Below are 14,542 nucleotides of genomic sequence, written 5' to 3' on the forward strand. Positions count from 1 at the left end.
AAACGGGCAATGTTTTGCTTTTGTATGGGGGTGGAATAGACCTTTAAAGCAAATTGAAACATCCCATCCACTCGTGTAGCGGTAATACAACATGGGGCCACAAGCAATTTGTTGAAACGCTTAGTTTTTTACCCTAATTACACACTTACTTCCAGCTGTGCAGCTGGTGGAGGGAAGCCATTTGCTGTTAATGAGCATCCAACGGACTTACAACAAATACGTAATGCTGTGCAGGCGCTGTTTGTATTAGGGATGGAAGCGAATTCAAAATGCATTTAACTTTAGTCGTTTGAAACTTTCTTTAAGTGCTTAACTCTTAAGGAACACAGTTTGAAATGAACGTGTGATGTGTGTTACAATCAGCCGGAAAAGCAGGGACATCTTCAAGAGTGTTTGTCCTCACCTCTTCCTCTCTCTCCAACTGAAGATGTCTAAATTAAAGGCATTTATAGCAGGAGCTTTTATCCACAGCGACTTACAAAAGTGCATTTGTTTTCCCATGTGAGACTGCCATGGTCAACAGATGGCAAGCATGCCGGCATGGATGGTTTACTAGAAACAATAAACAATCATTTCTGTGATGGGTCGGTTTATTTGTAGGTTTGTACAGTATAAAAAAAAACATTGGGTTTTACTTTAACGATCTGAAACGCAAGTATCAAGCACAAAACACAAGCAACTTTATGGGTGGGTCTTGGGCGCTGTTGCTATTTAGCTGACGGGATAAATGACTCTTGCACCCGACGCAAATCTAAAAGTCTGAAGTAGCTTCATTATTCACAGGTATGGTTTGGGCGTAACACGAAACAAACCAATAAGAGCGTCATCCCCTTTAAGAGTGTGACGAACGAGGTGAGCTTGGCGCAATTCTCATCAAAATGACTAGCATTTGATGATTTTCTTCAAAGTAAAGGGATCTGTTTAATCTATATCAGAGCAATGAAATGATAATTTAAGAACAAATGTTTGAATGTTGCAGTAATGTTGATTTATTACATTTTAATGTACATGTACAATAAAAAAAGTAAATTCAATATCACTAATTATAAATATTGTGTGTGTGTGTGTGTGTATGTAATAAATTTTAATTTGCTGGAATCATTTACAGATTATCTAAATGTTTTCACCTGGATTTCTTTGAAGGAATGAAACTAGTCAAAGATTAGGATGCGCCTTCTTTCAGGTGTGTACACTATTTTGAGTGATTGTATATGAAAGATTATATAAAGTATTTTTTTTTTTACACAAAATATAACCGACATAGCTCCAAATCACTAACCAAATTTTTTCACTTTCTTTCCCCAACTATCTTTACCATTTCATTCAGAAATATTTCAGACTAAAGATGCAGACTGGGTTGAATAATTTTTCATGTTCATTTTGAGATCATGAGGGTGAGGTGAAGTGAAGTGAAAAGACCTGTTATGATATTTGGATGAATATGTCACATGGACAGAATACATGGTGAGAAGCAGATGGCACTTCTGTAACGTCACTTCCTCTGACTGAAGACACATCAGATGACTTTAAGAGTGAGAAACGCCAACATTGACAGGGGACAGATGTTCCCTGCTTTGATGCCTCATGTTTGGAGATGTAAGATGTTCCTTTCAAGTTAAAAGCATAGTTCACCAAAAAATGAAAAATCTGTCATCATGTACTCACCCTCATGTCATTTCAAACCCATATGACTTACTTTCTTCTATTAAACATAAAAGGAAGATATTTTGAAAAAAAAATCTCTTTTTTTTTCACTCCATGTTGCGTTCAGTGTCGCTTTAGACCTTATTTTATTCTTGATAATCATCAACCATCTTCTTTTGTTTTCATCAATAAAAAAAGAATGTCATATACAGTAGGTTTGGTACAGCATGAGGGCAAGTAAATAATAGAGCATTTTCATTTGTTCATTTGTGTCATATGTTTCATTTGCATTTTCAATTCCAGTCAGTTCACATACTTATCTCAAGAACAAAACTAATTGAAAACTTCACGAGGCAGTATTTCAGGTCTAAATTTTGATATTAATTTGACCCTGACTGATTATGTGGTTTGTTTAAGGCCAGATAAAGTGATTGGTTAGCAGAATCCATCACATAATTTGCCATTTCAGAAGTGGCATGTTTGAAGGGCAACAATAGTGACATTTCCCTCGTTGCTGGAAACTGTCTAACAAGGGATTCCATGGTGTCACCAGCCGCTCAGTTCAGAAGTGTAAAGGAGACAGACGTTTACAGCTGAAAATAGCTCACTCATTATCAGCGCAGAATAAATGAGTGGAGGGAGCCTTCCACACTCAGCCCAAAATAAAGCAGTGACATTTTGATTCATCGTCACCTACTGTAATGGTCTTCCTAAAGTTGAATATAAACACATTAGTGGTTTCAAATGTTCTGAGGACTAAACTTTTGGCGCATCAATCTAAATTCCACTCCAGTACATGCTAATCAAAGGCAACTCCCAATCACTTGTTACGTAAGTTTCCAAACAGCTTCTAAAATACGGGCAGCTTAATTCCCTTTACTCTAGAGTTGTGCTCCAGATCTAGTTCATTTGGCAGAAGAGGCTTATTTCCATCAGCACTACACTGCTATAACGGGGAGGGTGTGTATGTGTGTCCATGTGTGTCATAAAGGGTAAAGGCAGGGGGTGAGGCTTTAGTGAAATGCCCTTAGTTATATTGCCCATTACAGAGCTCCAAGAGTCCCAGTGGACCACCAACGTGGGCCACAATAAAACTAGTGGGCAGATGGAGATAGCCAGAGAAATATTCCCTATTCACATTCCGACAAAAAATAGACAGACGCCCCCCATTAAACTACAAGGTCACTTGTTTATGTACAAACGTGATAAGATATGATTTTTTGTTTGTTTGTTTGTTTGTTTGTTTATCAGTTTCGATATACCTGCAATAATCTACTGTACAGTCAGGTGTTTTCAAATATATGTCATGCACCATTTATAAAATTAATACAATATATAAAATATAAATCAGCAATGGCTAAAAGTATGTGACAATTATTTTGAAATTAAGCATTCAAAAAGCACATATAAGTGTGCGTTTATCCATATTCTGTTGACCATATATCGAATGTAAAAAAAAAAGGAAACACTCTAATGATCTCATTGTTCATTTATGAGTAAAAGACCCCTTGGTGACAAACATTGTCTGAAAATGAATCCTTTTGTCTTTCAGAAAAACAGGTTAATTACCAAACCAGCATCCATTACACGAGTGCTGAATTATTTACATTATGGACACATCCGGCCAAATAGAAGCCTTTGCCATGGATAAAATGTTGAGGAAAAAGCTGATGGGCTTCCATGTATTGATTTCTAATAATTTGAAAAGAACATTGAGCAGGTCAGCAAAATAAAACACACACACACCACTTCTAAAGTAATTCACAGTTTTTTATGGCTGATCTGAAGAACAGGTTTTTATAATGTACATGTGTGGAGTGACAGGCTTTTGTGGCATTGACACAATACAAAGATTAAAGAAAAAGTGAAGCTGTCCAACTCAAAAAAACAGAGCACTTTGAGAGACATCATTATCCGTGGATTGATTATTTACAAGGACATGCAACAAAAAAGGAAACTAAACCACCCACAGGGTATCCACTCACAGAGGTGGTGTGTTATATAAAATACAAAAAAAAGATTTCGACAGATTATAATCTGTCCTATAATCGATGCAGCTTCTACAATGGAAGCATATGCTGCTTTGTGTTTATATGTGGCTATTCTTGACAAGCTCCAGAGATAGTCTGACCACTAATTAAGCACGTTTGTAAGAAATTAAATTAATATAAGAAATATAAGAGTATGTGTTTTATTTCCTTAATAATTTTTCCTGTAATTATTCTTCTAAACTTCTGACCGCTACACCCAAGCCAACTCATAACAATTTAAATGATCTTATATTACATGTAAAATCACATAATTAAATATTGAAATATATTAAAGCAAAAACATTCCTTTTAAAGTGTGTTAATATTTTACGTTCTTACTGGATTTTTGATGAAATACAAGAAGAGCGGCACACACAATATTTGTGCGCAGAGCGGCATATACTCAAAAAAAAACAAAAAACAAAAAAAAAAAACCACAATATTTTCCCAGTAGCAGTATACCACGCAACCCTACAGTGGATGATTGACTGACTTTCTGCCCATTCATTTAGATAGGGTCTTGTTAGTCCACAATAGATGCCCAGAGGCATTGCCAAGATGGCGGCCGAGTGGCAGGACTTGCCTAAAAGGACTTTGGCTTTGCTTACGCATCTAGTTTTAAACAGGCCTTAAGTCAACATTCAGAGGCGATGTAAAGCTTCTGCACTTCCAGAGTAGACCGACTCATGCTGCGACAGCTTACTAGTCACATCCGGTGTGATCAGGGTTTCAAATCTCTACCTGTCTACTGGGTGCTCTGGCTACTTCCAAACATGTTAAAGGGTTGTAGAGATATTCAAATATAAAAATGTTTGTTGTTGACCTTTAGTATTGACATTTCTAGAAGTGGGTAATCAGGTTAGTGTTGGACTGGTGTTAAGGTCGACATTAGAAAAAGCTCTGACTTACAATGTGGAGCATGAGGTAGTCTCCCAGGCCGGGGGCACTGTCGATGCGGATCAGGATGCCATCCTTGAGAGAGGTGCTAAAGCCCACCGTCAGCCTGTCCGTACGGGTGCTCGGGCGCTCATTGGCAGGCCAGTTAAAGGTTATGACGCCACCTCCTTTCCCAAAGATATACGTTGTTCCAGCTGTAAAAAAAAAAACAAGAAGATATGCAAAGATTAGCTTATGTAATACTGAGACTTGACTCTGAATGTATTTAAACTGCGAGACGGTTTTTATGGAATTTTGTGCAGAAGAACCTTTTCATAAAAATGTAAAAATGAAGTGTGACAATTAAAAAGCCTAATACCTGATATAGCCAATAGAACATTTTCTGCCAAAGTGAACTATAAATTGAAGAGGCCCATATATACAGTTTGGGGTCAGTTAAATATTAATACTATTCATTTGAAAGAAAATAATACTTTCATTCAGTGAGGAAGCATTCTAGTGATGGTGATGGGACAGTAAATACTTTTAAATTGCAAAAAAAAAAAAAAACACTTTATATTTAGTTATTCTAGCTATACACAATCCTCTCGTCATTTTAAATGCAGTAGACAAATAACAGCAACATATAAACCAGAAGAAAACGATACATTGTCAGATCCAAAAACGCTAGTAGTTCTAGAAACCAATGACATGCCACTAAAATGTCCTCTTCAAGTTTTCACAACTAGGCCAAAGACTTTGAGAAAAGTCCTGACATTTTTAAACAGTCAGCGGCAGCTCTTACTCGTGTTCTCGTAGCACTAGCGATCAGACCTTAAGCATGAATAATGCCCACACCTGGGTCAGAAAAGTCATAATTCTTCAGGCTCATATTCTCAGCAGAGCCTGCAGGAAAATGCTGTGACCTATCCAAGTTAAATATAACTCTTTCCAGGGAATAACAGCCGAAGCCTTTGATGAATGAATTCTGTTATTATCATGCATTATACTTGGGAAAAGGTAAACGCGAAAGGCTTCACCTGGAATAGAGGTAGAGTAATAATTCTTTCTGATTTGACCGGTGCATGCTGAAACGGTGTCCCGGTAAACAAAAGCACTGTTGGTTAAACTGCAATTTCACGGGACTATTTGTTTTGGACAACAGTTGCAGTGGTGGGAATTGTGGTGCAAAGCAGTTCTGTTGATTTTCCCTCCTCTTTCAACACTCCACCAACAAATGACTGCATGTAGGCTAGGGAAGAAGACAGCTGGCAGAACTGCCCTCCACTCAAGGGGCCTGTCAAGTGGAACATCTGGCCCTGGAGCGGATCATGCACTCACACAATATATCGCCCCCCTTCATCTCCAGCAGACACGGCCCCTTTATGGCTCTCATTCTCAATTTGAGTCGTTGACTTCAGCGAATCTTTCCCTTGACAGCTTGGCAAGTCATTGGGGCAGCAGCATGTAATGTATATGCAAGATGCGTCCAGACGCATTGAGAACTTATGAATTTACCGTTACAGGCGACACATCCGTCATTAACTTCTGACAGATCGCAACAATACAGAACGGCAAGTCACAGCTGGAGATGTGATGCCGCCATAGGTGCAATCTTTTGCTCACGGACAAGACAGGACTGAACCTCATTTGCACTTGTCTGTGTTTGAACGAAAATAATTCAGAGGTAATGCATTTAATATCATAAGCAGAGTCACAAATTATTTTGCTATTACGTTTTTACTCAGAAAGCACTTAAAGGCTATTACCTTTTTTTTTTTTTTGAATGATTTGGAGGAGCTCTAGGCTTGCACTGTTATGTCAGACATGTAATGAATGTGAGGCTTTTAAAACAATTAAGAAACCTAAGTGTGCTGGTCCTTTCTGCATTTTGATGAGCTTGCAGATATTTATATATTTCAGATTAAGACGTACAAGGGAAAAGCAGCGGAACATTTTAATAAAGAGGAAGGAGTGTCAATGGTTTACTCAAAAGCAGTGTCTGCCTGCAGAATGGAGGATGTTCTTTAATAAATTAGCTGCCAGCTTCAAACAACCCAGCTAATGTGAATCTTAACCTGATAAGCATTCAAATGAGGACAGAACCCCGGAAACAGAAAAGAAGAAGAAGAAAGGACTTATTGAGACACATACAATGTTGGTATAGGTTTTATTTTAGGGTTTCAAGTGCTAATGGTTGCCTTGGTTAGAATTTTCCATTAAGTGAAAGGGCAGTATCTCTTCAAATGGAGGGTGTTCTGCCTTTAATAGATAGTCCACTGACCTACAATACAGACTGAATCATCAATAACCAGTCAATTATCTTACAGAGCATAACGGAAAACACCAGACATTTCCACACGTTTACGTAGGCTACATTGCAATGTGATATGTGTATTCATGTCTGTATAGATGATGTGAATGTGGTATTGAAATCATTTAAGTTACCAAAAAAACTGTACAAATGTTTGTGAAAGCAGGACATAAAAATCGTTTGTCACTTATTAACTGCATTTTAAACAAAACAGTAGGTCTCAATGTACTAATTAAATATTAAACACACTTTAAATGTCACATTTTAGAATCATGAGACAAATAAATACAGTGCTCGACCCTTGGGTTCCAAATCCATATAATTAAGTCCAAAATCAAGGCTGAGAAAAATACAACAATACACTTGTGCTTAAATAATTCAATTATTTGTATGGTCAAAGTACAATATAAAGCACAGTAATTTTAAAGAATAATATAATATTAATTATTTGTATAAATAGTAAACAAAATTATATAAAATATTACATTCTAATATAATAATTATATTAATTAAAAACAAAATGCTACTTAGAATGAAATATTTTAGGCAAATGTCATTAAACGATTATGTTCTATAAATGAGAAATATCACATGAGTAGCAAACAATATTGATCTATATTAGCACGGCTATGATTAGGCCGTGTATACATATATATATATATATATATATATATATATATATATATATATATATATATATATCATCTATTTCATATATATATTTCAAATATATATATGAAATGGATGATACATTGAGAGACACCATTCACAAAGTCACTTCATTTGGTTTAAAAGTAACCACTGCACTTTAATCATCTCATCTTAGCTTTGATACGCTTATCATTGTTAAAGGACAATCTCCAACAAGGGCAAGTCTCTTTGAGAACGTATGGTTAAAGTGATAAAGCACAAATGATAAAGAGTTCCATGCAGTGTGTCACATAGTGAAAACCACAGCCTTCAACTGCTGCATTAAAACTGCACCAAGACAGTGGCAAGACATAAAAGAATGGCGTGTCTTCCATGCAGGGTGGAAGTTCAAAGACCTGTCGCTTGATCATGCGTAAGATCATAATGTAAGTGAAGATGAAATGCCTCCGCTCAATACGTGATTCGTCCGCACCTTCCCTATTGAAATTCTGTAAGTGTGAAATGGAAATAGCGCTGCTAAGCTTATTCCCCCCAAATTTGCCTGTAAAATGAGAACGTTCAAAAGTTCAATCTGATCACATACATCACAGCTTCTTCTTTTCAGCTCGACACCATGCACGCTAAAAAATTGCTTGCCTGTACACACAGAGATGTAATATCTGAAATAGAGCATTTTAAGCAGTCAGGCACTGCGCTAAAATGATCCCAAGAGTCAACAGTATAGAGCCGCTTTCACAGCGAGTGTCGGGAGGTTTAAAGTCTATCAGCTCAGCAATTGTTTCTGAGCTACTTAGATAAGATGGCGATTAGAAAGGCGAGCAGGTAGGAGTCCTGTCTGTTTGGAAACTTGAATGCGAGTTGCTGTGAAGTTCTAGACTCACATTTCCCAGATTTCTGATTCAAACACAATGACAAAAAAGGCAACGATACCAGACATACGTCATTGACTTTCAGTTTGAATTGGGTTTTTAATTTAACTAGCAAATGAGATATGCTTGTAGTTTCACAGCGTGAAACCTAGAGAAGATATGTGGGTTGAATAAACCCATTTCTGCCTGTGGGGCACTTGCGAAACTGCATGAATAACATTCATATTCTTTCATTTTCAAGTGCAAGTCTGATATGACTGGCCGAGCGATCCTTGGTGAATGTTTCAGTAAATTGAGGAGGGAGACAGATAGGCAGACTAGGTACAAACAAAGATCTCACGGCACAACGTGGAGCTAAAAATAAGGAATACGGTAAATTGGCAACGAAATGGCATTTTGATAGATCTCCTTCCAGCTCCCCTTTTTAACCCTCCCTCAACCCATAATTTTCCCAACCATTGCACTAAAACTTATTCCAAGCATGTTTACCTACTCGAGAGAAGTCTTTTTCGTTCAATCATGAAGAGGGGTTGCTCAGGCCGCACTGCTTGGCAGTCAAGTCTTTCCCCGGAGAGCGAAATTCAATAGAGGTAATGATTACTGTGAGGACCAGTACTCAAGAGTGAGATGGTACTGCCAACCAAAATCACCACAGTAAAAAGATAAGTGTCATCAACACAACAAGAACATAAAAATGCTAATCATGTATATAAAGGATTTAAACAGAAATGACAACAAAACAATAAAAACAAAACGCTCCATAGCTGTCTAGTTTTCTTGAGCGTAAGAGGGTTCGTACAAGACCTCATTACCCTCAATGGATGTTTAAGGATGTTCTCAATTTTCCTCCACTCATTTTTTTTTTTTTTTTTTGCATGATTACTAATGTGTGTAAAATTGTAGCACAGCTATCAATATTAAACGAAAACTGACATTCATTGGGCAAACAAACACATAGCCACACCCCAAACCAAAGCCATTGGTTGAGCCAAACACTGTGGCTCTGTGAACACTTTAAAAACATTATTCAACCATTTTTGTATTATTATTATTTTTATTGTTTTTATTGATATATTATTTTAGAATTATCTTTTATTTTTGTAATTTCAGTTGTAGCATGTGGTTACACAAATTTTTCATTATATTTAATGAATAAGCAGCAAACTCACTATCCCAACAAAGGTCTGTGAAACTGTTACAGGAAAGAGTACTGATTTAAGTTTTATGACCCAAAAAAAAATGTGCAGGGACTTAATTCTCACTGAGAAGGAGAAATAAACGCCTTTAATCCTATATTTTCTATGCATGTATAGCCATGTGATAAATGTATTAACATGTATCTAATGTGTATCTAATGGTTTGGCCCATGTCTTTATTCTCTCTTCTAAACTAGTTGGTCTGAAACATGACTTCGCCTAAATGGTTAACCAAAATCATATGCGTGATTCCAAAATTGCCTCCCCAAAATTGTTTCTTACAACTGTTTGCATTGTTCAGTTCCCAATCATTCCTCTTCATCTGTGAAAAATCTGAAAGTTGCTTTAGGAGATTAACAAATTTTATGTAACTAAATAAACTGTAGACGGAATTGTGCCAATAACAAGTGCTTACCTCATCTGAGGACATATTGCTCTGATATACAGTATGAAATGGGATCCAACATTTGGCATTTTAGCCTCCAGCTAATTTTTAATCGACAACGATAACAGGATCCGAAAAAAGAGACATGCAAACTCAACAAGCAGGGAATGATAATCATTGCGTATTGCACACAGCATATTGATTCCCTATTCGCTAGAGCCGAAAGATTAGGAAATGTATTCGTAATGTGACTGAGTGGCAAGCTTTATGAATTACTTCCATTCGACAAACACATGGAGAGACAGCATCAGCATCCATTGTGCAAATGTCCTGTGGGCAGGGGAATCGTGTTACACATTTCAAAGCTACCCAGGTCTCGCCGCACATGCCGAAAATATGAGTGGGACTGAGGCTTGTCGAAACCAAGCTTCTCCAAGAACGATGACGTCACTCACGGCATTGATGACTGTGAACATTTCTGCCAATTTCTTGTCGGGCTGTATTTCATAGCTGGCTTTTCAGCAGAATGGAGCGCATCCTTGAAGGAGAATGTGCTCATTTACTGTGTATAATCTCTAAGTGTTTGCCACACAAAAGAGAAGACAAATGAGAAGCATCATAATTACAGAGAATGACTGATGACTTGGCTTTAAAGGGATAGTTCACTTTGAAATAAATTTTTTGTACGTTTTACAGGGTTCATGCACCTTTTTCCAAGGTCAAATTCAAGCAATTTCAAGGTCAATTTTAAAGCTTTTTCCAGCCCCTTACATCACTGAAAATTACATACCAATACATAGTCAATATAATTATTTATTAGTGTTTATTAATTAGTGTATTATTATTATTATTATTTATTAGTGTTTTGTCACATTAAAGAGAAAATTGTGTTTCGTAAGGATCAGATATTTAAGCAAATAATTAAGTTTTATTTTTTTTCAAAATGTATCACTGTCTAAACTAGATAATGCCTATGAATAATAATTTTCATTATATTAATTAGGTGTGGGAATCTCTTGGCACCTCATGATTCGATTACGAGTCAGAGGGCTGAGAATCGATGCTAAAGCGATTATCTGAATATTTTTTTTTTCTGTGTGTATGTGACTATAAAAACTTTGCCTTTAAAGTACAAAGTAATGACCCATAAAGAATTAACGTAAAATATATTTTATTAACATTGCAAAGAACCAACGGGAAAATGTGTGCCTGAACTAGCAGCATACTTGTAGTAAATTAATAATATAACAACGACCGGTACAGCAGAGTGTTTTTCCTCCTCTGGGTGGAAACGAACAGAAGCCCTGAACCACAACGTAAATATATATATATATATATATATATATATATATATATATATATATATCATTTCGAGATTAAAGTCGAAATTTGTCGAGATTAAAGTCGAAAAATTGAAATTAAAGTCGACATATTTTGAGATTAAAGTCGAAATATTTAGAGATTAAAGTCGAAACATTTCGAGATTAAAGTTGAAACATTTCGAGATTGAAGTCGAAAAATTTCAAGATTAAAGTCGAAAAATTTCAAGATTAAAGTCGAAAAATTTCGAGATTAAAGTCGAAACATTTCACGATTAAAGTAAAAACATTTCGAGATTGAAGTCGAAAAATTTCAAGATTAAAGTTAAAATATTTTGAGAATAAAGTCAAAATATTTCAAGAGTAGGCTACGAGAAGTTGCGTGTGCTTGCCATTGTCTCACATGGCCGCACACACAGGCATACATAATGGTGCATAGCGAGTGTTTCACACTGTGTGTGTGTGCGTTTTGTTTAAAAAAAATAAAAAAAAAATCAATAGGTGCCAATCTACCAGCATTAGGCTACCATTATAGGACGTTATAAAATATACTGGGCCGGAATAGACTTTAGCCTATAGGAAAACCAACCCGGAAAACACTTTTCAGACTGGATGGAGACATCCAGCTTACTCAGGCCAACATTTTCTTTTTCTTAATTTTTGCCCATCAATTTTTGTGTTTTATCCAGAAAGAACAACTTAAAAGAAAGATGCACATTCTGATTGAGATCAAAGTTTTTGTGTCTCTGCTGTAACTAAATTGCAGTGGGAAACTAAATTAGGCTAAGAATTGTAATTGTGTGTGGGGAAAACACTGGGTGGTAATCTCCACAGAAAGTTCACATTTTTCATGTGAACATAATGTAGGTTTCCGAGTCTCCACAACACAATGGAGAAGAAATATGCCGCCAAGCCACAGCAGTAAGCCATGTAACCCCTTACTGTTGCCATTCCCTGCGTTCCCCAGCTGTCTGACACTGTTCACTGGGATAATTGGCCATTACTTCTACTTTCGTGAAGAGTCCAACTCTCCGAGATTTCCTAAGGTTATATTATGACAAATTATCCAATTTGCTTCACACTTTAGTAGGTGGCATTACACCAGCATCGGTAATAGGTTACAATATTTTTTTGATTTATTTCACTTTGTTGTAGAAAGAGAGAAAAAAAGAAACTATATGTATATACAGTCCACATTAAATTTTCATGCTGGTCATTCATGTGAATTATTTTGCATGCATTTATAACTTAATACTGCATATGTTGGGGGTGTCTCATCCTCTAATGTGTTGTTTTGTGCACTGTGACCAATATTGCCGGCGGTGCCTAATGGTTATATTCTCCAAAGCCTTCCTCCTTAATGTTCAATAAATTCTTGTTATTCTCCCTGCCTGGTCCACTGAGTAAGTGTTGCCACCTTGTTGTCATGACGACAGCCTCTACTGTACACTGCTGGTGGGAACATGATATAGTTTACACAGGAGAAGTTCTTGAACTTTACGATCAGTGGCATCCGTTGGCCGAGTCCCTCTGGTCTCAGTGTGGGTATTATGTGAGTGGTTCGCTTTTTATGACTCTAATTACACATTACTCAGTCTCACATTTCCTTTCCCTCAATTTGGCCAAAACGCACAAAGTTTAACTTTGATCAGGGCTTTGTGGTTTGAGAGTTTGTGAAGTTGAGATACCACACAGCTGACCTCACCCAGACAAAGATATCTGATCTTCTTGCATAGCTGGCTTTAAATCGCTGTCAATGCTGTCCAATTAAACAAACAGGAGGGTTTGATTGGAGATAAACGCTTTGATGTTGGAGATAAATGTCTCGCCGTTCCTTAGTAACACACATCCATAGATGCAGGATTTCAGTGGAAGGAACGAAAATGAGCTTTAAATTTAGAATGTTTTTAACTAAAGTCTCTTTTTCTGGATCTTTCAGACATTTTTCTATCCATGTCATGCCATGCCATGCCGATTGAACTACCTATGGTTTCCGATTCTGACATTCAGTAAATTATGAAACAACTTCACAATTCAAACTAAACTAATACAAAGAAACTAATACAATATAATTTGTTTTTATTATTTTTACTTCCAGTCTTTATCTATGATCAATTATGATATAATTATGTCTTAACAATACAATATAATATTATACAATATTAAAATGTATAATTTTGCAAATAATTATTCATTTTTTATTTTTATTTTTCTATGACAATACATGTAACATACATTTTTTTAATATATAATATGATACAGAAAACTAAATACAAATTTCCTTTCAAAAATGTATTATTGCAAACATAATAAAATTATGATAAAAAATGTTTTCATATTAATAATATAAAACCATTATATTCCAATAACTGCGATAAACCTATTATCATATTAACATTCTCATAATTATATCATTTTATGATATTGTTGTTGTTTATATATTTTATTATATTATTTCATATTAAGATATAATATGATAAAATACTAAATTAATTTACAATTCTATCTATATCCACTGTAAAATTATTGTTGGTTTAACTTAAAAAAAAAAGACAGTTACCAGGTTGCCTTAAAATTGAGTTCATTAAAATAAAATGTAAAAAAAAAGTTAATGCAATGAATGAGATTGGAGATCTATCCATCCATCCACCCACCCACCCACCCATCCATCCATCCATCCATCCATCCATCCATCCATCCATCCGTCTGTCTGTCTGTCTGTCTGTCATCCTTAAGGTTTTATGACCTTTTTCTCGCTCGTAAGAAACTATCCAGCACAGAATCAACACTGTGAACAAGCATGCTCAACTTGGCTAACATGATCCATGCTACCGGTTGCCCCATGAGTGAACAGTATACACACTAAATAATAAAGTCAGTCCTTTTCGGTAAGAACGGCCCAAACAAACTAAGTCATCTGAAGGCGTGAGACCCCATAGATTTCAGGATACCTGCAGTACATCATGTGATAACAAGCTCCGAGGAGGAGCACAGTACCAAATTAACAAGCATCCTCAAAGCAAATGAACAAACGCGGGGTAAGAAAACAAAGCACCAACAGATCTCCACAAAGCATCAAAATGCTCCGGTTATCATCAATGTTGCAGGTATCCGCAGTGCAGTTTAATACTGGAAGCACAAAGAACGCTGGACTCTGGAGGCCCCGTCAAGCAGGTTGAGCTCAAAGAGGGAAATGCTCTTTTCTAACAGTGCCCTTTCCATCTCCCACTCTTTCTTTCTTTGTTTCGCTCTCTCTTC

General features: G+C 36.3%; 1 protein-coding gene across 24 annotated transcripts in view; it reads right to left on the reverse strand.

The window, feature by feature from the left end:
• The window catches only part of nrxn3a (neurexin 3a), a 300,107-nt gene that overhangs the window by 72,674 nt on the left and 212,891 nt on the right, over nt 1-14,542 (reverse strand). For all 24 annotated transcript variants that reach the window (XR_016146667.1, XR_016146666.1, XM_089120264.1 and 21 more), the window contains one exon: nt 4,584-4,765. Coding sequence is in view for 22 of the 24 variants with exons in the window: in XM_089120264.1 (XP_088976390.1) it covers nt 4,584-4,765 (182 nt within the window). In the remaining 2 variants the exon portion in view is untranslated. The remainder of the gene's footprint in view (nt 1-4,583; nt 4,766-14,542) is intronic.

Source organism: Pimephales promelas, chromosome 15, assembly GCF_988280905.1.
Source record: "Pimephales promelas chromosome 15, fPimPro1.hap1.1, whole genome shotgun sequence".
NCBI classification, from domain to species: domain Eukaryota; kingdom Metazoa; phylum Chordata; class Actinopteri; order Cypriniformes; family Leuciscidae; genus Pimephales; species Pimephales promelas.